This window comes from Mesoplodon mirus (assembly GCF_964341445.2).
Source record: "Mesoplodon mirus genome assembly, chromosome: 7".
In the NCBI taxonomy this organism is placed as follows: domain Eukaryota; kingdom Metazoa; phylum Chordata; class Mammalia; order Artiodactyla; family Ziphiidae; genus Mesoplodon; species Mesoplodon mirus.
Genome location: NC_138983.1, coordinates 87,132,641 through 87,155,752, shown reverse-complemented (window position 1 = coordinate 87,155,752; position 23,112 = coordinate 87,132,641). Strand labels below are relative to the sequence as shown.

Genomic DNA, 23,112 nt, shown 5'->3' with positions numbered 1-23,112 from the left:
AGCTCCCGGACCAGTGTTCCCAGGCTTTGAACCCACGTACCCTGTATTAGAAGGCGGATTCTTTACCACTGGAACACCAGGGAAGTCCCTCCCCTGCCTTTAAATTAAGACGTGTCGCTGAGCTTCAAAGAAGAGCCTGTCCTTTTCTGTTAGATTACAAACTTGAGTTTTCTTCTTAAACATTGCGTTTCCTGGTTGTGGTAGATGTGTTAGTGTTGAAAAAAATGGTTGAGAGACTTTAAGAGGAAAATGATTTTACAAATCCTGAAGATGGGTGCCAGTTATCTTGATAAAATTGGTATGTTAAGAGACCCAAAATAAACAGGAGAAAACACAGGCAACTACTTAGGAAATGCAGGATGGGAAAGGCTTCTTCAAGTACAGTGTCCAAGCTGATGAAAAGTATGAAGTGAAAGTGAAAGATTTGAACACAAAATATCTTTTTAAGTGTCTGTATAACAGAATGTGAGAGTAAAAAATTAAGTTAAAAAGATAACAGGGATTGACAGATACACACTTTTATATGTAAAATAGATAAACAGTAAGGACCTACTGTATAGCCCAGGGAACTATGTTCAATATCTTGTAATAACCCATAATGGAAAAAAGAACCTGAAAAAGAATACATATATTCTTACATAAATACATGTAACTGAGTCACTTTGCTGTACACCTGAAATATTGTAAACGAAGTATACTTCAATAAAAATAGATAAGTGACCAAGTAGGGAAAATATCTGTATTTAATAGAAATGCAGATACAAAAAGAGAAAGCTTTATATTGTAAATCTCCATATATATGAAGAGATCTTAATGAAAGCAAACTAAAAGGTGGCCATTGCTGCTTCTGGTCAAGGTGAAATCGCAGGGTCCAGGTTTACCCTCCTAGCTTCAACAACTTTAAAAAGGGGGAAATGTATGAAATGACAGTTTTTCACCTTTTGGAGAGAGGGGTGAGTCGTGAGAGACATCAGCTCACTGCTGGACATCCTGTTCATTGGGATGACTCTGTACTTATTATTCCCTTTTTTAGAGCATTTCCTCAAGACAACTTGTAATAGAAAGACTTGCAGAGAGTGTCCAGGGCAGGGGGCTGGGGAGCCCAGCATGTCTCTGGGCTGGAGGGATAGAGTGAGGTGTTGAGGTGGGCACAGCAGCTGGGGTTCACAGGCCACCCCAGTCTTCTGCTGAGACACGGTCAGTGCACGTGGGTGAGGTGAGAACTGGAGGCCTGGTGGCGTGCTCATGGGCGCACTGCCCTTCCAAGGCGCTTCCCAGCAAGGTACTCCGTGTAGCTGATGTCCTTACGTGGTGAACTTGGAAAATGCGAGAAATGCGCCCTGGAGGTTTGCCAGGCTCAGGCTCAGAGGAGGTGTGGTCGCTGTCATTCCCACACAAGCAGCATTTCATCAGTGAGAATTCAGGCAGAGGCCACAGTCAGCAGCAGCAAGAACTGGAAAAGACCATTCTTGGCTCTAAGCAGCCACTTCCAAGAGCAGTTTTGGAGAAGCACACATTTTGTGCAGGATTCATTTAATGTGGCAGTTCAGCTGGGGAAATCAGGAATGGGTTAGGTGCTTATTCATTTGCATGAATCATCACTTCTTATTTCCGTTTTTAGAGGATTTCCTCAAGACGCTTGTAATAGAAATACTTCCTCTGTCCTTTTCGTAAGTATCTAAATCTTTTTAAAAGCTAAATCAGTCTCTTGCCAGCATTACAACCCAGGAATGTTTATGTTAAGGACCTGAGAGCTATCTTCTTTATCTCTCTGTCACCAGGGGAGTTTAGGCTAGGTGTTAGGCACTTTCCTCTGAGCTATAAGTACGTGCTTGTCCTAGAGATAGGAGAAGTTGTCTTTCTCCTTTGGATAAAGGGTATTAACTAGCATGGACAACCACCGAGATGACCAGGTGAATTTAGGATGTACTCTGAAAGAATGTATGCCATTTTTATGGTGGTGTCAAGTCTATTCCCATGAGGCAAGTTCCCGTTTATCTTGAGAACCTGTATGCAACAGATTTTATCTGCTGAGCTATAAAAAAAAAGGTGAGGTTGATTTCATTTGCACAAACATTAGTGGTTCACCTGTGGGTGCACAGCACAGTCTGGTTTAATGGTTATTCAACAGTAAAACCGTTTTCTTTATCTCTACATTTGTGGAGAGGATTTTCTCGGTTGGCGAGAGATTTTATTTTTATTTTTATTTTGTGTGTTCGTTAATTAATTAATTAATGAGACTGTGCTGCGCAGCATGCGGGATCTTAGTTCCCCAACCAGGAATCAAACACGTGCCCCCTGCAGTGGAAACTAGGAGTCTTCACCACTGGACCACCAGGGAAGTCCCTGGAGATTTTATTTTTAACTTTTCCCCTAGCAGCTTTTGAGGAACAGTTGGCCAAGAACACAGTTATATTATTTCACCCCCAGTGATAAATAGTGATAAATCATTACCCTTCTGATTCCATTTTTGAAAAATGATATTTTTACCTAACATAAACAGTATCCTCTTTAAGAGGTAAGATCCCAGGTATCTGTTTTCTGTTTTCGGTTTGTGTGTACGTTCTGATTTTCGTAGTTTTTAATGTGTTGGTTGTGTAATCTAAACAGCTACAGTTTCTATTTTCCTTTCCTTCCGTGGGCAATATTAGTTTGTGTCATGGCTGGGCATTTATTGTATTCTAGGATTTGAATGAAAGTTGTAGCGTTTCAGTTAAGCGAACATGATACCCTCCTTCCCCTCTCCTGGTGGTGGGGGAATCTCAGATGTAACCCGAAATGTCCCAGGGCCGGGAAGGGACCAGGGACCCTGGAGACCATCACACAGCCCCCACTTGAGGCCACACCTTTCCTTGATCCCTAACAGGAGTGAAGACAAATGGGCAATGGAGTCCCTGGTCCAGGCGGCACACCCTCGCAGCACAGCAGCACTTGAGCGCCAGATGAGATGGAGACATTTCATACGCTCACTATCTTGACGGCACGGAGACTTCTGGGAGGCTTCTGGAGTCCGGGTACTTGTCCCGCGCTCCTGGCGGGCTTTGGCAGGCGGACTTCGGGCGTCCGCCTGCGCAGGTGCGCCTCATGATGTGTGCGTGTTGGCGCACGCGCACCGTCGCCGCCCCGCCCCCGCTTCCTGTGCGTGCCCAGGTCGTCGCTGGCCGTGGTTCCCCCGTCTTGGCCTCTTGCGGGCGAGCATTTCGGGGCCTGCGGGACGGTGCGCTGTCCGGGCCGGCCGGCAGCCCGCGGGAGCGGGCTGTGCGGGCGAGGGTTTGCGTGGGCCGGGCGGAGGCTGGAACTGTGACCTCCGAGCTCGAGCCGTGGAGCCCGCGTTTGGGCCGGAGTGGCCGGGCGGCCGGCGGCGGTGCAGTGCCCGACCATGTGCAGCGCGGGGCCAAGCGAGGTCCCGGGAGGGACGTGGGCCCAGAGCCGGCTCCTCTGGCCCAGTGGTCTCGGGAGGCGGAGCGGAGGGACCCCGAGAGAGGAGCGCGCCCGAGGAGCAGCCCCCGGACCGGAGCCTCGGGAGCCCGCGGGGCCGGTGAGCGAGTCCCGACGGGGTAGGTGTTGCGTTTGCAGGCCTGTAGTTGGTTGTGGAGCCTGCGGCCCTTGAAGAGCAGGGCTTGGGGTAGCCCGCCCCGGGCCCCGCGGTAGAGCCACCGGGAGGGTTTGACCGCTTCCAGGAGGTGGAGGGGCCGGGCTGGAGGACAGGGCCTGCTGCTCCGGATGGGGTTCCCCTGGGACTTGTGAGCTCTGGGTGTCCTGGGGGAGCAGGGTCCACAGGCTCGGCCGGGACGTGCCGCGTCTTCCCCTCCGTCCAACCCCGATCCTCCACCTCCTCCTCGTCCTCCCCCTCCTGTCGCCCTCTCGGCATCTCGCACGTGTGTCTCGAGGCGCGTCAGCACCTTGGTTGTCTACTGTAAGCGTCTGCCGCCCCCCTGGGTTGTGCCCTGTGGAGTCGCCCAGTGTAATCGGTGCAGGACGAGTCTGCAGGGCTTCTGTCCTGCTGCCTCGGGTGAGGAAGGAAGCGATGGGGCCTGAGGAGGGAGATGACTTGTCCTAGACCCTCACCGGGTGTGCACGTGGGGTCGCTCACAGGACTCCAAACTCCTAGGGCAGGTGTTCTGTCCACTTAAAGTCAGTTTTAATAAAAGATGTTTTTGAGCGTTGCACTTAAGTTTGTAAAGTTTGTACAAATCATTGCAAGACTGAAACGCACCTGAGTGTGTTCCTTTATTCTGGGTATCCTGTGGATTTTCTGATCTAAGTTGTTAACAGACTGAGAAGAGATAAACTATAAGCGTTTTTTAATTTCATATTTAATGACGGAGGTTTATTTTAATAGGATTCAATGTACACTCGCTACGGAAAAATAAAGTATCCCCTCAGGTACCACAGCCACGTGGGAGCTACAGACCTGAGGGTGGTTGCTCCCTCCTTATTCTCACAGGCCCTTCTGAAGGTGAAAGGACGGGTCTCCCACAGGTGTCTCTTGTGGAGCGCGGGGCGGGTGCTCGTGCACCCCGAGCCGCTTCAGTCGTAGCTTCACTGCCTGCGTTTTCCTTCTCCAGGTCCGCCTCCACTGTCACAGTCCTGCACGTTGTTCCAAGAGCAGCGGAAAATGAATCAGCCTCTGGTGAGTTTGCTGTTTATGTGTTTACCTGCTGCTGTTCTTTTGTGATAACACCTTGGGAGGCGAATAGTTCAAAAGTTAAAATGGGAAAGTAGGAGTAGGTAAAAGATGTGGTTGGACAAAGCGTAGAGGAGCAGGTCAGCACCAAGTGTTTCTGGCAAGTTCTACGTGTAGATCCCAGGATCCTCTTAGAGCCACAGTACAAGCCTCGTGTTCTTGACATTTGTGGCAAAACACCATCCCTTGCTTGACTTACACGGTCCTGCCGAAGCTCTTTTGTTCTCGAGCATTAAAAGGTTTCCTTGAGGATCCCGCTGTAGGCCGCGAGCCTTCCTGAGCAACAGCCCCTAACGTGTTGACGTTGGTGCCTTCCTTGTGCTTCCTGTAAGCCGAGAGCGTGCTGTCCAGGGAGCACTCAGTGCATATAACTTGTCTGTTCAGTAGAACACCGTTGTCACATAGGTACATTGTTTTCAGTGCTCAGTCGAGGGATGCAATGAGGATCATCTGGAAGAACAGCCTTGTCACCCTTCCAGTAAATTGAGCTCTTTGTCTCTTACAATCTCAGAGGGTCGCGTTACACACCATGCAGTGAGGTCTCTGGCAAAGATTCTTGTTTCCCAGCTGAATTGTATCGTGCAGCCTGCGGTCTTGGTTCTGCCTCTCCACGGAACCTGATCCGGTTGAGGTGACCTGGCATCCAGCATACAAAGCAGTGGAGATTTGCCAGTCGTCACCTCAGACCACTGTCGCCTTGCCATCTGCAGAGTCTGCTCTGTTGGTTTCTGTGACAGATCTCTCCTTGCTGTCTTCCTGACTGATTCTTTCTTCCGCCCTCTTTGTGTGTTGTCTTTTCACCCTTGGTTCATGACTCTTCAACCCGTCTGATCTCACCCTCTGGTGCTTTTCACCTCCAACTCTGTCAGTTCTCCCACCTGGACCAGATAGATGCCTCTGTCCAGCCACTTGCCAGCATCTCTATGGAGTTGGTCCAAAGGGCACCTCGGATTACTAGATCCAGTAGATCCAGAAATGGTTATTTACAGCTCCCCTGCCCCTTGCCTTGTCCTGTTGTCCCTGGCGACTCATCGTTGCATCATCCAGCCTGTCACCTGCCCAGAAAAATGAGTTCATTCTAAAGGCCTTCTCCATCCTCTGTTACCACGTTGTAGTGTGAGGCTTGTTAATGTCGTCTTCTAAATGGTTTTTATTCGTTCTCCTTCATCCCATACTTGCTACCATTAAAACAGCTTATCTGTTCATTTCTGTAGTTACAGAAACTTTTCTTCTGTGCCGCTACCTCTTTCGTCCAGCAGCTCAAGTGTATTCTCCACGCTGAGTATTTCTCCTAAAATATGAATCACAGCATTTTGTCTGCGTGTGGGAAGCACTTTAGAGGTTCCCTGGGTGACTGGACAAACGAGGTTGCCGTTCTGTGGAGCCATTAACCATCGAGCCCAGCACTGGGGGGAGATCGTACCTCGCTGATGATGCGTTTGGATGGATCTGTGGGGTAAAATCCTGATCGGAGAGGCTTAGGAGAGAGGAGTGGGAGAACTGGGTTTGTTCTGGTTCCAACTTTTTCAAGACATTTTGCTGAGACGGGGAAAATAGAAACTGGACAGTAGCTGGGGTAGGAGCTGAGGTCCGGGGAGGATGTTGTGTTGTGTTGTGTTGTGTTGTGATGGGAGAAATAACAGTGGGAATGATCCAGTAGATGCGTGTGGGGGAGGGCAGAGCTGCTGCCCGTGGTCCTGGAGTGGGGAGGGGATGGCTGAGCAGGGTTGCAGGTGGGGAAGCCCTCCGATGGCTTCTCTGTTCTCAGGGGAGCAGCTCCTCAGCTGAGGGTGAGGGTGAGGTTGGGGGTTTGAGGGGAGAGCAGAGCTCTGGGGCCCAGCTCCGTCGTGACCATCAGCACACAGTGCGTCCAGCTGGGAAGACTGCACTTGCCTCCCTGCCTGAAAAGCCGTCTCCTTTCTTAAATGTGGGAGTAATTACTCTCTGGGGAGCCTGTGTAATTACATGGGTGCTTCTCAGCTCAAAGCGAATTGAGTGCCAGTTCTGGCCACGGACATTTTCTTCTCTGCTGATGGAAGGGTCCCCAGAGGAAGTGTCCTGCTTGCCTGGCTCTTGGCCTCGAGGACCCTTCACAGCATCTAGTGTTGTGTCTTTTATCTTTGACATAAGCATCAAATGTCTTCAGGTTGTGCATGTGATCTTAAGAAGCAATTCCCTGCTTCCAGGAGCTTCTGTTCTCCTCGGGAAAGGCACTTCACAGACGTAATTACAGGAGAGGACGGGAATCCTGCCCGTCGATACGTAGGGAACTCCAGAGTGCTGACAAAGCAGAGCCTGCTTTTATTTATTTATTTATTCATTCATTTTAATTTTTTATTTGTTTACTATTTAACTTATTCAGTTTCAGCTGCGTTGGGTCTCTGTTGCTGCGCGCGGGCTTTGTTCTCTAGTTGCGGCGAGCGGGCGCTACTCTTCGTGGCGGTGCGTGGGCTTCTCATTGCGGTGGCTTCTCTTATTGTGGAGCACAGCTTCTAGGCATGCAGGCCTCAGTAGTTGCGGGTCACGGGCTCAGTAGTTGTGGCACGCAGGCTCTAGAGCGCAGGCTCAGTAGTTGTGGTGCACGGGCTTAGTTGCTCTGCAGCATGTGGCATCTTCCCGGACCAGTGTTCGAACCCGTGTGCCCACCATTGGCAGACGGATTCTTAACCAGTGTGCGACCAGGGAAGTCCGAGAGCCTGGTTTGAAATGCATTGTCAGAGCACGTGGCTCAGTGACTCGGGGAAGGGGGACGGCCCTCAAGTGCCCAGGACTTGGGTAGCTGCAGAGGTTGGCGAGGCTCTCAGAGCAGCGTGAGGTGGACTGGATGAGGCTCCTGAGGTGCTGGTAAGGACCTCCCTCCTTAGGATGTGGGCCTCCCGTCAGGAAGAGCGGGACGTGAAGGCAGGCAGACCCTGAGTTTGACTGAAGAGCCTCCCCTTTGTGCTGGTTTTGGTTTCTTCCTGTGGAGAAACTGAAACGTTGTAATTGGGACAGTGAGTCATCTGCTCAAAAGATGTCATGTGTAGAGACTGTGGACGGCATGAAACGCGGGGTGGGGTGCGGTGGGTCAAGTCAGGGGGACTCTGGGCTCCAGCGCGATGCCCGACAGGAAGGGGCGAGGCCGCGGCGTGTTCCCGCTCATCCTAGGCCCCGGTAAGCAGTATGGACGTTCCCTTGGGGTTTTTCTGAATCGTGAATGAGGTTGAGAGTATTTTCACGTGCTTAGAAGCCGTTTCTTCTTTTTAATTCGTAGACAGTCTTTAGAGCAGTTTTAGGGCTATAGGAGAACCAGAATCGAGCAGACCGCACTTTCCTATACCCGTCCCTCTGGGTTCCCTCCCTTGGTAACATCTCTGGCCTGTGTGGCGCGTCATCTCAGTGATGGCTCGGCATTGACACCTAATTCTCCCCTGGAGTCTGTAGTTTATATCAAGGCTCACTCTCTGTGTCCTACTGTTCAGGTTTGGACAGGTGTGATGACCTGCAGCCACCACTGCAGTGTCACCCAGAACCATTTCACTGCCCGAAACATCCCTGGGGGCCACCTGTTCACCCGCCCAGTGCCCCCAAGCCCCCAACAGCTGCTGGTCTTGTTACTGTCTGTGTATTTTTGCCCTTTCGAGAATGTCACGTAGTTGGAGTCCTTCATTCTGTGGTCTTTTCAGACTGGTGTCTTTCTGTTTTTGTATGAAGGGCCTGTTCATGTCCACTGCCCGTCTTACTGCCCCAATGCTTTCCTGTGGTTTTTTTTTTTTTTTTTTTTTTTTTTTCTGTGCGCGCGCCTCTCACTGTTGTCTCCTCTCCTGCTTCGGAGCTCAGGCTCCGGACGTGCAGGCTCAGCAGCCATGGCTCAAGGGTCCAGCCGATCCGCGGCATGTGGGATCCTCCCGGTCCGGGGCACGAACCCGTGTCCTCTGCATCGTTTGGCAATGGAAGGCTTCCAGAAGCCTCCCCCTTCCATTGCAGCTGAGGAAGCAGCTCCTCAGCTGAAGGTGTGGGTGAGGTTGGGGGTTTGAGAATAGGCAGTTGGAAGAACTCCTCAGTCTGGAAGACACGATGTGGGAGGGAATCTGAGTAGCTCATGTAACGTGTGTATATTTTATTCACTAAATCTTGAGTTAGCTCTTAAGATTGAGAAGAAGCAGCATTAGGGAATAATAAGCGAGCTGTCCTCCACATCCTAAGACACGGTACCAACTGAGACTATAAATCTGCAGGTCCAGATTCATTCACAGATGGTAGGCTGATGGGAAGCTGTTAGCCAGAGTTAGGGGGTTAGGGAGCAAATCCCCAACTTAGATTCTGTAGAGGGTAACGACCTGCCTCTCTCATGCAGGGGGAGATGGAATTCTCAGCTCGATGCCTCAGGACTCCGGTCCGTTATCATAGCTGTTCTAATCTGTTTCTGAAGTGGTCTTTTCTACAACATTGAAAAAAGTGACTGCATTATCCTGAACATTTTTATCAAGTAACAAATCAGCTGATATAAATGCATAAAGTTGGCTGAAAGCGGGCCAGGATTTCAAAGCCCCTTCGGCATGTCTAGGTTGGGCACACGTCATGGAGCCTAAGAGTTTATTTAGATGGGGAATCTTAAAAAGCTGCGACTAAAAGTGACCATGAAATGATCCAACTTTTAAGTTTGAAAAAGGCTCATTCTTTTTCATATGTAAAAAAGCATTAACTGAGTCATTAAATGAGCTTTTAAAAAAGCCTCCTGTCAAGAGAGTGACAGATACAGAACTTTAAACCCATGCCTCTGGGGCCAGTGCTCTTTCTGTCATAAAATGTTTCTCCCTAACATTTGATGAATCAAAACATACACACACACACACACACACACACACACACACACACACAATGTTAAGACCCAGTGTTCACTCTTCAACTTGCTTTCAACCATATGGAAACTTTATGGATTGAGTCTTTCAGATATTATTTCAGAGCAGATAAGCCAAACACTATTTCTCTCACCTGGCTCCAAGCACTGTTTAGTCTTCTCCAACTGGGTGTAATTATTCACTAGGGATCTCACCTATTGTTCAACACTCAAACTTGTGATGGCCATGCTGTGGACTCCATTGTCTTGAGAGGAAGGTTTACACACCAAAACATTTGGGTGGGTGAAAGGAACACAGGAGAGGAGACTAGAGGAAAGGTATCGGTAAATATGTAGTGAGTTGTTGCTCTTCTACCTTGATTATGCCTGAATGGCTATTTTTATTAACATGAGCTTGTGCTACATGCTTGATGCATGACACACGCAGACTCCCTTAACTTAGAACATAATTGTGGCACATGTATCTCCAGCTACAAATATAGATACCAAAGAGCCTAAGGAGCTCTGAGAGTCACATACCTTCATTTATTTTTTTGACTTTTTCTTTTTTTGTGAGAATTGAATAGAAATAAAAGCTAAAAAATATCCCTTATTCACCTAGCAATTTCTTCTTATCTTCCTTTTCTCAGGTAACATCTCTAGGAATCCTCCCATACCCAGGAAAAGATAGTTTCTCCTGCTCTTTACAATCAAAACCCCCTGGGCAACCCTTTCTCATACCTTTTATAGTAGAGTGTTAAATTGTGGATTTACTTGTCTGAATCTTCTTTAACCTGTGAGAAAATTGAGTGCAGGGGCTGAATCTTCCAACAGTGTATCTTCCAGTGCCAAGCACAAAAGAGTCAACTGACATGTAGCTTTAAAAAAAAAAGTATCTTGTACATATTGTAAGTGTTCAATACATTTGTACATCAAGTACATGAAATAATCAAGGCTGAGAAATATGATAGGAAAAAATTAATATTAAGGAGGATTTATAAATGAGTAGAAAGGGGATTTTAGGGAAGAAATCATGGTTTAAGATTATTGGTTTTTTTTAACCTGGTATATGTTGCGGATTGCTATACAAGAAAAGGCAGTTCAATACTTTGAAAATGTGTGAAGTCTGTATTCATTAGTTCATCAGCTAAAATAAGGTGGTATGCCCATAGCTGCTCATCTTTCAAAAATTTTCATAAATGTCAACTTGTTGAAAATATTTTTGAAACTAATTTTTCTTTACCTTTTAAATTCTCTTGGAATTAAACATGGTGATTTACCACTAAGACCTTCAAGATGTATTAATTTATTTAGGCCACCATAATAAATTTGAGAGAGTCTTTGTACAGAGATGCATTTTAAAAAACACAGTTAATCACCCAAAAGTAATTTATAAAGGAATTCAAATTTTAACCATTACTCATAAAAAAAAGGTGAAAAAAGGAATTAAATTCATAAAAAGTTGAACATTCCTAAATCTTCATCCCCCTACTCAATTTTCTTGTAGTTCACAGTGCTGCAGAATTCCTAATGCAGAAATCCTCAATTATATCCAGCACTTTTTGGCTTTTCCGTTTTCTTTACAAACCCTCCATTATTTTCTTTTTCTTTTTTTTAAATATCTTTTTTGGAGTATAATTGCTTTACAATGGTGTGTTAGTTTCTGCTGTATAACAGAGTGAATCAGCTATATGTATACATATATCCCCATATCCCCTCCCTCTTGCGTCTCCCTCCCACCCTCCCTATCCCACCCCTCCAGGTGGTCCCAAAACACCGAGCTGATCTCCCTGTGCTATGCGGCCGCTTCCCACTAGCTCTCTAGTATTCTGTACTTGGTAGTGTATATATGTCCATGCTACTCTCTCACATCGTCCCAGCCTCACCTTCACCCTTCCTTGTGTCCTCAAGTCCATTCTCTATGTCTGTGTGTTTATTCCTTTCCTGCTCCTAGGTTGATCAGAACCATTTTTTTTTTAGATTCCATGTATATGTGTTAGCATACAGTATTCGTTTTTCTTTTTCTGACTTACTTCACTCTGTATGACAGACTCTAGGTCCATCCACCTCACTACAAATAACTCAATTTCGTTTCTTTCTATGGCTGAGTAATATTCCGTTGTATATATGTGCCACAGCTTCTTTATCCATTCATCTGTTGATGGACATTTAGGTTGCTTCCATGTCCTGGCTATTGTAAATACAGCTGCAATGAACATTGTGGTCCATGACTCTTTTTGAATTATGGCTTTCTCAGTGTATATGCCCAGTAGTGAGATTGCTGGGTCGTATGGTAGTTCGCTTTTTTAGTTTTTTAAGGAACCTCCGTACTGTTCTCCATAGTGGCTATACTAATTTACATTCCCACCAACAGTGTAGGAGGGTTCCCTTTGCTCCACACCCTCTCCAGCATTTATTGTCTGTAGATTTTTTGATGATGGCCATTCTGACCGGTGTGAGGTGATACCTCATTGTAGCTTTTGATTTGCATTTCTCTAATGATTAGTGATGCTGAGCATCGTTTGATGTGTTTGTTGGCAATCTGTATGTCTTCTTTGGAGAAATGTCTGTTTAGGCCTTACGCCCATTTTTGGATTTGTTTGTTTGTTTTTTTGATATTGAGCTGTGTGAGCTGCTTGCAAATTTTAGAGATTAATCCTTTGTCAGTTGCTTCATTTGCACATATTTTCTCCCATTCTGAGGGTTGTCTTTTCGTCTTGTTTATGGTTTCCATTGCTGTGCAAAAGCCCCATAGCAGTATTGTGAGTGTCACTGAAGCAGACTTGGGTCCACTTATCCACGTGCAATAAACCCAATCTACTGACACTGGGTTGTGGTGAAATAAACTGCCGTGATTTATTGTAAGGCACCATACAAAGAGTCCGGGACAGCTAGTACTCAAAAAGCCTCATTTTCCTGATGGGTTTCAGCAAAGTGTTTTTAAAGGCAAGGTGAGGGAGGGGAGTCCCAAGGTATGTGATCAGCTTGTGCACAGTTCTCTGTTTGGTTGATGGTGAGGTTTCAGGACAGTGTCACAGGGGTTAACGTCATCAATTCTTTGGCTCCAGTAGGCCTGGGGGCTATGTGCTCATGGTCATTAAGTAGTTAACCTTCCATTTGGTGGGAGTTTTAGCATCTGTAAAGCAGGAAATGTGCATCAAATACTGTTATCTATGTACTTCAGAGAGGAGCTAAAGTAGAGGATATGGGGGAGGGTTCTATCCTAGGAAGGCCCCATAGGGTCCTCCTCTGTTACATGAGCCCTGATGTTCTTTCCAAAATCCTCTTAAAGTTGAAGACAGACAGATTGGGTTTCCATTTTTTTGCTACCAAAAGCATCCTAACTTATACACTTGGCATAAAAATACTCTACTAATTTGGTACCTGCTCAGAGGTCTTGCTCAGGGCTGTACACAACTCCAGCTTGTGTCATTCACATTGACATTATTATGAATGGTACCCACTGGAGTTGTGCAGTCCCCAACTTTCATAGTTGTAAAAGGCTGTGCTGCTTTGTATCTGCTCATCTTTCCAGCTCCCCTTCAGTTGTCTTACATATGTGAGCTACAGTTGAGTCAGTTCCAACTACTTTTGCTCTCCAGAGGAACCATGGTATTACTTGGGCTTTTTGTGATCACTTTGTTCCCAATGCCAAATACAGATTCTTCACAGTTTGTTCATCTGACAGAGTCGTGTTTATTCTTTGATGGTCTTCTCAGATATCACCTTTACTCTAAAACTTTTCTGGTCACATCATTTTCCTGCCATAGACCCTAGGCACTCATAGTAAATGACTTTATCAAATGTAAACATAGCACTTTGTGTACATTTCTATCAATGCATCTCATGATGGTTTTATGTTAGTCTTCTGTACTGACCTATGTGCTTTTTGAGCAAACAGATTTTTCTAATTGTGGCCTAGTAGAGGAAACCCTAGCACACAGCAGATGCTTAAAGGACTCTCTCTTTGTGGACTGTTTAATGTATTCATTAACACTCATAATTCACTGAATGAACCAAATCATTTAATATTTACAGTTTTCCACAGCAAGATCTTTTTCGACCCACCGCCTAGAGTAATGAAAATAAAAACAAAAATAAATAAATTGGACCTAATGAAACTTAGAAGCTTTTGCACAGCAAAGGAAACCGTAAACAAAATGAAAAGACAACCCTCAGAATGGGAGGAAATATTTGCAAACAAAGCAACTGACAAGGGATTAATCTCCAAAATATACAAACAGCTCATTCAGCTCAATATCAAAAAGACAAACAACCCAATCAAAAAATGGGTGGAAGACCTAAATAGACATTTCTCCAAAGAAGACATACAGGTGGCCAACAAACACATGAAAAGATGCTCAACATCACTAATCATTAGAGAAATGCAAATCAAAATGACAGTGAAGTATTACCTCATACCAGTCAGAATGGCCATCATCAAAAAATCTACAGACAATAAATGCTGGAGAGGGTGTGGAGAAAAGGGTACCCTCCAACACTGTTGGTGGAACTGTAAATTGGTACAGCCGCTATGGAGAACAGTATGGAGGTTCCTTAAAAAACTAAGGATAGAGCTACCATATGACCCAGCATTCCCACTCCTAGGCACATATCCAGAGAAAACCATAATTGGAAAGGATGAATGCACCCCAGTGTTCACTGCAGCACTATTTATAATAGCCAGCACGTGGAAGGAACCTAAATGTCCATCAACAGAAGAATGGATAAAGAAGGTGTAGTACATATATACAATGGAATATTACTCAGCCATAAAAAGGAATGAAATAGTGCCATTTGCAGAGATGTGGTTGGAGCTAGAGATTGTCATACAGAGTGAAGTAAGTCAGGCAGAGAAAAGCAAATATTGTATAGTACCATTTATGTGTGGAATCTAGAAAAATGGTAGAGATGAACTTATTTGCAAAGCAGAAATAGAGTCACAGATGTAGAGAACAACCTTACGGTTACCAAGGGGGGAAGGGGTGGATGGGATGAATTGGGAGATTGGGACTGACATATATAACTACTATGTATAAAATAGGTAACTAATGAGAACCTACTGTATATCACAGGGAACTCTACTCAGTGCTCTGTGGTGACCTAAATGGGAAGGAAATCTAAAAAAGAGCGGATATATGTATATGTATGACTGATTCACTTTGCTGTACAGCAAGAAACTAACACAACATTGTAAAAGAACTATACTCCAATAAAAATCAAATAAAAATTTTAGAGTTTTCAGTCCCCCATTATCACATATATCCAGATGCAGCAATATTTACTTCTTCTATCAGTTGCCAATGTCAACTAAAAAAACCCAAACAATAGCAGCATAGTAAGGAGAAACTTTACTCAAAAGGGTAAGTGCAAGGAGGGGCCTATTGCAATTGGGGGAGGAGAACTATTGCATTAGGGAGAATGCTGTGACCCTAAGATCTGCAAGCCTCTCAGTGGTTAATCAAAAGGGGTTTTTCTTCTCTTGAGAGGAAGTAACAAGGGTATTAAGGGTAGGGTGTGGGCAAATGGGATAAAAGAGTAGCTTGAGTGGGTGGTAGATCAGAGAATATTTTACCCTGAGGTCAGCCTGTTCTTAGGAGAGATTATCTGTTGACTCAGTCTGACAGTGAGTCCGAGTTCTGGAGCCTGGAGGAAGGAGTGAAACTTTACAGTTTGATTAATAAGCAGTTTGTTCCAATTGATTAGTAGGAATAAACACTTCAGATGATAATTTATGAGACAAAAAAAATGGCAATTTGGAATATCTTTGTCTGGCATTGCCATAGGTAAACAAGAGGAGGCATCTGTGGTGGTTCTTAGGAATAAGCTGTTTTCCACAACACAAAGGGCAGAGGGATATCTTAACTTTTGCTGTTTTCCAGGATTCGAGGGCTCAGGTAAAATTCCACATTGTCACTAATAATAGTTTTCAGTATCGAAGGACACAATTAGACTATATAAAACTTTATTTTCTTTTGCAGTGGTCATCACACAGCCAAGCAAATGTATCCACTTGTTAAATTTAATTACCTTTTATCTTAGAGAGTTCCCCCATATTAAATAGGTCGGAAATTTTTATAAAGAATCAAATATTGCTTTCCTGTCTGAAAAGTGTGGACTGAGTATCAGAGACTTATCAGATTCCTTGCAAGCTAAAGTCACCTTCATTCACTTGATAAGACTGTAGAGGGCACAGTTGGACTGAAACAAAGCTTGAGTGAAAGAGTGTGAGAACTTTATTACACCTAGCTAATACCCAAATGTGTGCTGTCAGTGATTCATATCTGCCTTTCAGAGCAAAGGTCTTTTAAAAAATCTTTTTGAAAGAGGGTTTTCTTATTTGTCACTTTACTTTCTTTTTAATTAATCCTAACAACATTTCATGTGAGAAAGTGTGTTTGAAGAGATAGAATTATAAATGAGTCCAGCATTATTGTTATAGTCCCTGTATTAAAATGTTACTGTAAGCTAAGGCAAGGAAGTCAAAGATAGTAGATTAAGAGAAAACTGCTGGGGCAATGAGCAAGCATTATTAAAAACAAGTGACAGGTTTGTATTACTCTATTGGAAGTAGCATATAGTAGTGGAAAGACTAAGGAATTAGTTGGGCTATCCGTAAGCTATTTGAAGCACAGCTTTTCCAAAGCTAAGTAAAGTTTTCTCTAATCATCAGCTAATTTGTGGTTTCAAAATCCTGTAGTGTTCTTGATGCAGTTACCACCAACATGAAGCATGCCCTTCTTCCTAATGGTCTAGTCCTCCCCTTCCTTGTACTATATGTGCAAAACAAATGACATATACGAACTCTTTATGTTCTCTTTTCACCCTGCTTTCATTCCACATTGCACCAAGATTTCATTTTCCACATCAGTAATGGCTTTATAATTTCCAAATTCAAAGGTTTTTCTTCTGTCTCATTTACCTTAAAATCTCAATTGCTTTTGATGTTTTGCTCCTCACAGATGACTCTTATCTTTTTGCTGTAATTGTGTTGACTATGTACTACCTGTTACTCTTTTCACATATTTAGCAAATCAGTTTGTTACTTTGAGTGCTTCTTTTTGATTTTTCCCATTCCACTATTTTGGGAATTCACCATACTTCTGTATTTTGTGTGCTGGTTCTCCTCTATCAGACTATTGATTGAATTTTATGTTTCCAGCTAAAACCTGCCATTGGATTGGCTATTACCTCAGTGGGAAATGGCTATGGTATCCATGTAATGTACTCTCACTAAAGCCCCAACTTTGTATTGCTAATTGCCTTCTAAATATTCATAAATGGATGTCTTGCTATTCCTTGAAAGATAGCTATTCAAAATCATTTTTCTCTCCAAACCTAGTCCCGCTTTTTGATTTTCTCATTCTTCTATCTCTGCCATAGCCTTTAGATGGAAAAAAATTTGACTGTTTTTTCAACTAACACTCTGTAGGCTCCTTGCTAGCCTCCTAGGCCAGGTCTTTGGGCCAAGGTAACTAGTCTCTGGATCCATTAGAAAGTCCAAGGGGGCAGAATTTTCTTTATGCTTTGTTCATTAATGTAGCCTAATCACAAAGGATGATAACTAGCTCAATTAATATTCATTAATAAATGAATGAGCCCAAGTACCCAAAGTTAGGTTCTCCTATTATTTATTTTACATTAATTACCAGATGAATATTTTTAATACCACTTTTGTATTGCTGCTTTTCTGATCAGAAACTTCATTGAGTCTATTTTGTCTCTTTTTTTCTGACTTTTAAGATTGTCCATTTTTCTATTCTAAGGAGGTCCTAAGAAAGTGAATTAATGTTGTGGGTAAGAGTGAACGTACTGGAGTTAAACAGCCTGAGTTTGATTATTGTTCTTTCATTTACTAACTGGGACAGGTATTTAATTTTTCTGTGCCTTGATTTCTACGTCTTTAAAATTGAGATAATGATCACTGGATTGATGTTAGGATGAAATAAGTTAGTGCGTCTTAAGCACTCAAACAGTGCCTGGTATTTAATGAATGCTCAATATGCATTATTATTATTATTATTATTAACCTCTACATTTGAAAAGCGTCTGTACAGTCAGTGACATCCAGATGTTTAATAGAACATATCCCATCTTTCAAACAAAATTTTACATGTAATCCCAATAACTTTATGAAATACAAAATAAGTGTGGCTTTGATTATTTGTACCCTCCGCTCTTTCATAAACTCATAAATGTCCTTGACAAAATCCCCAAACTCCAAGAACTACAATTTAAAAACCCCTGGTCTCAGTAACTTTTTTTCTTTTTTTTTAATATTTATTTTTTTGGCTGCACTGGGTCTTAGTTGTGGCATGCGGAATCTTAGTTGCAGAATGTGGACTCCTAGTTGAAGCATGCATGCGGGATCTAGTTCCCTGACCAGGGATCAAACCCGGGCCCCCTGCATTGGGAGCACAGGGTCTTACCCACTGGACCACCAGAGAAGTCCCTGGTCTCAGTAACTTTTGATGTAAGTATTTACTGATTGACTAAGTCATGTTGAAAACCATTAGATTGTAGAAAGAGCAGGCGTTTTAATAATACATCTATTATATTGCCTGTCTCAAGTGAGGGTATTGTAAGACAAGGAAGTTACATTTGAAAATATTATGTAACACAGACAATTTATATCTATTTTAGTAAATTTAGATCAAAGGAATAAACTTTTTTTATAATAAATGAGGGGTAAGTTTGAATTACAAATCATACTTAAGGAATCAAAGTGTTGTGTTATTATAATTGTCATATATAGAATAAATTATTTGCCCTTTGAGCATTTGGAGATGACTTAAAACATTATTTGTTTCTGAACTAAACCTAAAAGATGTAAAAAGCATTTTCTAAATGATAATATTGATATTAACAATACTTATCCTTTTACTTTCAACTCTGTAAGCTTAGTAAAACTTCAGTCTTTATTGATATCCCCATATCTAAAAGATATTTATCTCTACTGCTTAACTGGAAATTTTTGAGAAAAAATTAATTGATGTTATTAAAAGAAAGGTGTCATCTAAAATTATACTGTCTTATTCTTAGAAAGAATTTGCTGAGTGATCCAGTGAACATCTGACTAAGAGTCATGTACTCTTAAAGGGGTTGAGAACAGGTTCATGAGATATTTGAGTCCCTTCATTTTACAAATGAGAAAAATATGAGCCTGCTTAGCTAAGGAATTTACCAAAGATAGATGATTGCATATTAAATATTAAGAAGTATTAAAATCTCTGTTCTCAATCCAGTACTCTTTCCACCATTTGGAAAATTAATCATACAGTCTCAAACATCAAAATATTTTTTCCTGTATCCAAAAGAGAACAGAATGTCATGTTTTAGAATCCAGATGTCATATCAACTTAAAAAGCAACATAAAAAACAATTGTAAAGTAAAACTTTGGATTAAGCAGATGATGACTGCTTGATTGGTAGTGGCTTATACTGGAATATAAAGTAAATCAATAAGCAGAAATACTGCAGTCATCTGTTTTTCTGAATGTCAATCAACAGAGCTGTTCTAAGAAGGATTGAGAAATAGCAAAAGGCTGGTCTTTCTCCAATCTGTGGTTGTCTTTATTGAACTCATTTTCTTTTTTCCTTGCCCTTTTTGGTGCCTCTTATCTCTGTTCTCTCCTTCTCCTACCAAAACTTCTTCTAGGAAACTTGTATCAAACTTGTACTGAAATGTAAATGGCTTACAAGCCTTAAGGTGCTGCCTCTCCCAGGGAAGTGTGAGGAGTGAGATTTAAGAGGGGCAAAGAAAGGTAAAGTTATAGAATGTATATCTAAATATGAAATTTTAAGCATCAATGAGGAAGAGAGTAGCAGTTTTAAATTGTAGGAGGACACACTTCCCAGTGATTTTAAAACCATTGTTAATCTCCCCAAAGAAATAAAAACCAAACAAACAAATATGCAACAAATATAACAGCCAAACACAAAAACAAAAATAAAAAACCCCAAATTAATGGGACTTGACTATGTTGAAACTGAGATTAATATGTGGAGTATTGATTTCTCTAATAAGTTGAGTCCCTCAGTCCATGAATATGGTATATCCCTTTATCTAGGTATTCTTTAATTTTTCTCAGTACTGCTTCATAATTTTGCATATAGAAGTCTTCGTACCTCTCATTAGATTTATTTTTATGTGTTTCACTTTTTAGATATTACCATCAAGAGCATCGTTTTCTGAATATCCTATTTGCTGTTGGTCTGTACAAATACAATTGATTTTTAAAAATATTGACCTTGGATTCAGCAACCTTGTTAAATTATCTTATTCAAATGGCTTACCTGTAGAATTTGTTTCAAATACCATAAGGATTAAAAGATCAATTCTCTAAAACAATGTAATAAATCTAAGATTTCATACAAAAAGTAATGTTTTTAAAAATTCATACAGCAAAACTTGACAGGAAAAGAAGAATAAATATGTAAATCCACAATCATCGTGGGAGATTTTAACACAACTCCCTCAGTAGTAGGTAGAACAACCAGCCAAAAGTCCATGGAAGATTTTTAACACAAATATGAAACTTGATCAATTTGAAATATATAAAACGCTCTATGCAACAATGATGATGGAAATCACACTTTTAACAAGTATATATAGACTATATTACAAAATTGATTATATGGTTGTACATAAAGCAAGTCTCAACATATTTCAAAGACTGAAATACAATAAAAGATGCTTTCTGACCATTGAGATGTTGAGTTAGAAATCAGTAACAAAAATTATTTTAAAATAGATCCAAATGTTCAGGAATTAAGCATTTTACTTTAATAATCCACAAAGAAGAAATCACAATTAGCATAAGAAAAGCAAAATTTTAGCTATACTCCCATGGTTTATTACATATGTGTGTACTCTAACACCATCACAGTTTCCCCCACAAGCATATGCACTAACAGAGTTTGTATCCTATCTATCTAGTTTCCTTTAGGGTCTGATAAGGCCAGTTGAAGATGCTTACTAAATGCTAATTGGGTGTATCGGCAGAACTCTTGGTTTTAAGCAACATGATATGACTTAGATAACTTTAAGAAAATGAATTTATTACAATGATACAGAGTAGCTCACAGAATGGTTTGGAGAGTCAGAGAACCGTGGGTCTAAACTATCAGCCAGGAGAAATGTCTAAACTTATTTCATGGTCTGATGTGGTGAAGACGAGATTGCCACTACTGCTGGATTACTTGATTACTCTGCAGATCGTAATGCTGAGCTCACAAACACAGAATTTAGATGCTGCTGGAAAGAGGGTATTGCTTCCACTAGGGTTCTTTTGTGTGACCAGTATAGACTCTACAATTACTGTTTTCCACTCACTCACTGGCAGCTTTTAATTGCAAATCTGGGGCATATGCATCCAACTGATAGAATTCCGTTTTTGTGCTAATGCCCTAGTTTCAAAGGAGGCTGAGAAAACAAGTACTTGAGATGTTTAGCTTCTATGGTGAAAGGTGGATTTGCCTCATAAAGTGGGAGATTCCTAAAACATAGGGAATGGACAAGGTTCATGCAATGTATCTATGACTTTCAGGCAGACATGGGTCTTGCCAAGACACTTTGGGTAGTCTATTTACTGATCTGTAGGTTCTCTGAGCATGATGTCATTAAAATAGAGGATAAGTGTGATGTCAGAAGGTCAAGGTCTCTATGAACTAAGCTGTGATGTAGAATGAATAAGTTGAGACAATACAGTGAAATTAATACTGCTGCCTTGTGATTTGCAAGCAAATTGTTCTGATGTTCTCAGCTTTTTAGAGTAAAGGAATAAAAGCATGTGCCTAATCAATAACTATTGATTACTTAGAAAACAAAGCAGGTTCCTTAGAACCTTACTGATTTGTTCTAGTGAAGAGACCACATATAGAATAACGGCCTCAATTTGCTGTCTCTAGCTGATCAAATTTATAACAATCTTCTGTTTTACTCCTGAATACTCTGACTTCTACACTAGACAAATTGAAATTTTAAAAGGGAATATGATAGAAATCACCAACCCTGAATTTGTAAAATCTTCAGTAGTGAAACTAATCACTGTGATTCTCTTAGGGATTTAATCATGCTTTTGATATATTATTATAATAAATAGAGGAAGCTCTTGGGGCTTTTAGTGGGCTCTTCCTAATAAAAATATTATTCCCTGAGACATGCAGCCAAGATGGTGATTCTGCTTGTGGCTGAGTGTACTACTTTAATGATATACTAAGAAACTAATGAAATATTTATGGAATTTTGGGGCATCCTACTAGTCCTACTGGGAGGCAGACTTAAGTCAAACTGCCATTTATCATTTCATCTTCATGTCACCACCCTGACTAGTGGAGAATAGTGGTATCGAAGGTACCAAGAATCAATACAGGGAAGGGTAAAGAGGTTGGGATGGGAAAAATTGACTTCCATTTTCTAGGTAACTCGTCTTGGCTAAGTCATTACATGTCTCCAATCATGGCGAAAGAAATGTTACTATATATCGTAAAATTGACTTCTCTTTAGAAAGATGGCAAGTGAGGGTTGGAGAGTCCTTTCTTTATTGGAATCTACCATTATATCCTCATCCCACTACAAAGAAGTCCAGTTCTTTTTCAGTCAATGCCCCATTCCAAGATGCCAATTAAACTCTCATAATAAAGCAGTCATCAGAATTAAATGTTTAGTGTTATTCTATCTCAACCTGTGGATGCAAGAAGTAAGACTTTTATCACATTCACAGAAAGTTAATGATATTTTGGCATTATCTTGAGCTGGGAATTTAAGACTGGAATATTACATTCTTATTATATTGGTTTATCCTGTTGTCTTTATTTTTAATTTATTTTATTAATTTATGAAAAGAAATTTTATTGTGGTAAGAAAACAATATGTGATCTACTCTCACATTTTTAAGTGTATAATACAGCCCCTGGCAACTATCATTCTATTCTTTGTTTCTACAAGTTTGACTATTTTAGATATCTCATATAAGTGGAATCATGCAGTATTTGTTCTTCTGTGACTGGCATATTTCACTTAGCATAACATCTTCAGATATATCTATGTTACTGCACATGGCAGATTTTCCTTCTTTTTTAAGGCTGGACAATATTCTATTGTATGTATATATCACATTTTAAAAATGTATTCATACGTTTTGTCCATATCTTGGCTATCATGAATAATGCTACAGTGAGCATGGTAGTGGAGAAATATCTTTTAGATCTTGATTTCAAATCTTTAGACTATCTACACAGAAGTGGCATTGCTGGGTCACGTGATAATTCTATTTTTAAGGTTTTCAAGACCCTCCATACTATTTCATAGCAACTGTACCATTTTACATTCTTACCAACAGTACACTGTAGTTCCAATTTCTCCACATCCTTACCAATACTTTATTTATTTTTATAATAGCCATCCTAACAGGTTCAGGATGATATCTCATTGTGCGTTTTCTTTTGTTGTTTTTTGGGGGTTGTTTTGGTCTGTGCTGTGTGGCATGTGGGATCTTAGTTCCCTGACCAGGGATTGAACCTGCACCCTCAGCAGTGAAAGCACAGAGTCTTAACCACTGGACCACCAGGGAATTCCCTCATTGTGGTTTTGATTTACATTTTC

At 41.8% G+C, this 23,112-nt stretch overlaps 1 protein-coding gene across 10 annotated transcripts in view; it reads left to right on the top strand.

Moving 5' to 3' along the window:
- LOC309807115 (uncharacterized protein) overlaps positions 1–23,112 on the top strand; it is a 155,773-nt gene that overhangs the window by 71,995 nt on the left and 60,666 nt on the right. For 9 of the 10 annotated variants that reach the window (XR_014294515.1, XR_014294516.1, XR_014294517.1 and 6 more), the window contains 2 exons: positions 2,867–3,557; positions 4,569–4,633. Coding sequence is in view for 6 of the 10 variants with exons in the window: in XM_082626347.1 (XP_082482473.1) it covers positions 3,085–3,557; positions 4,569–4,633 (538 nt within the window). In the remaining 4 variants the exon portion in view is untranslated. Of the gene's footprint in view, positions 1–2,866; positions 3,558–4,568; positions 4,634–19,672; positions 19,869–23,112 lie in introns of those variants that run through there. The other variant, XM_082626349.1, reaches the window with a different exon arrangement.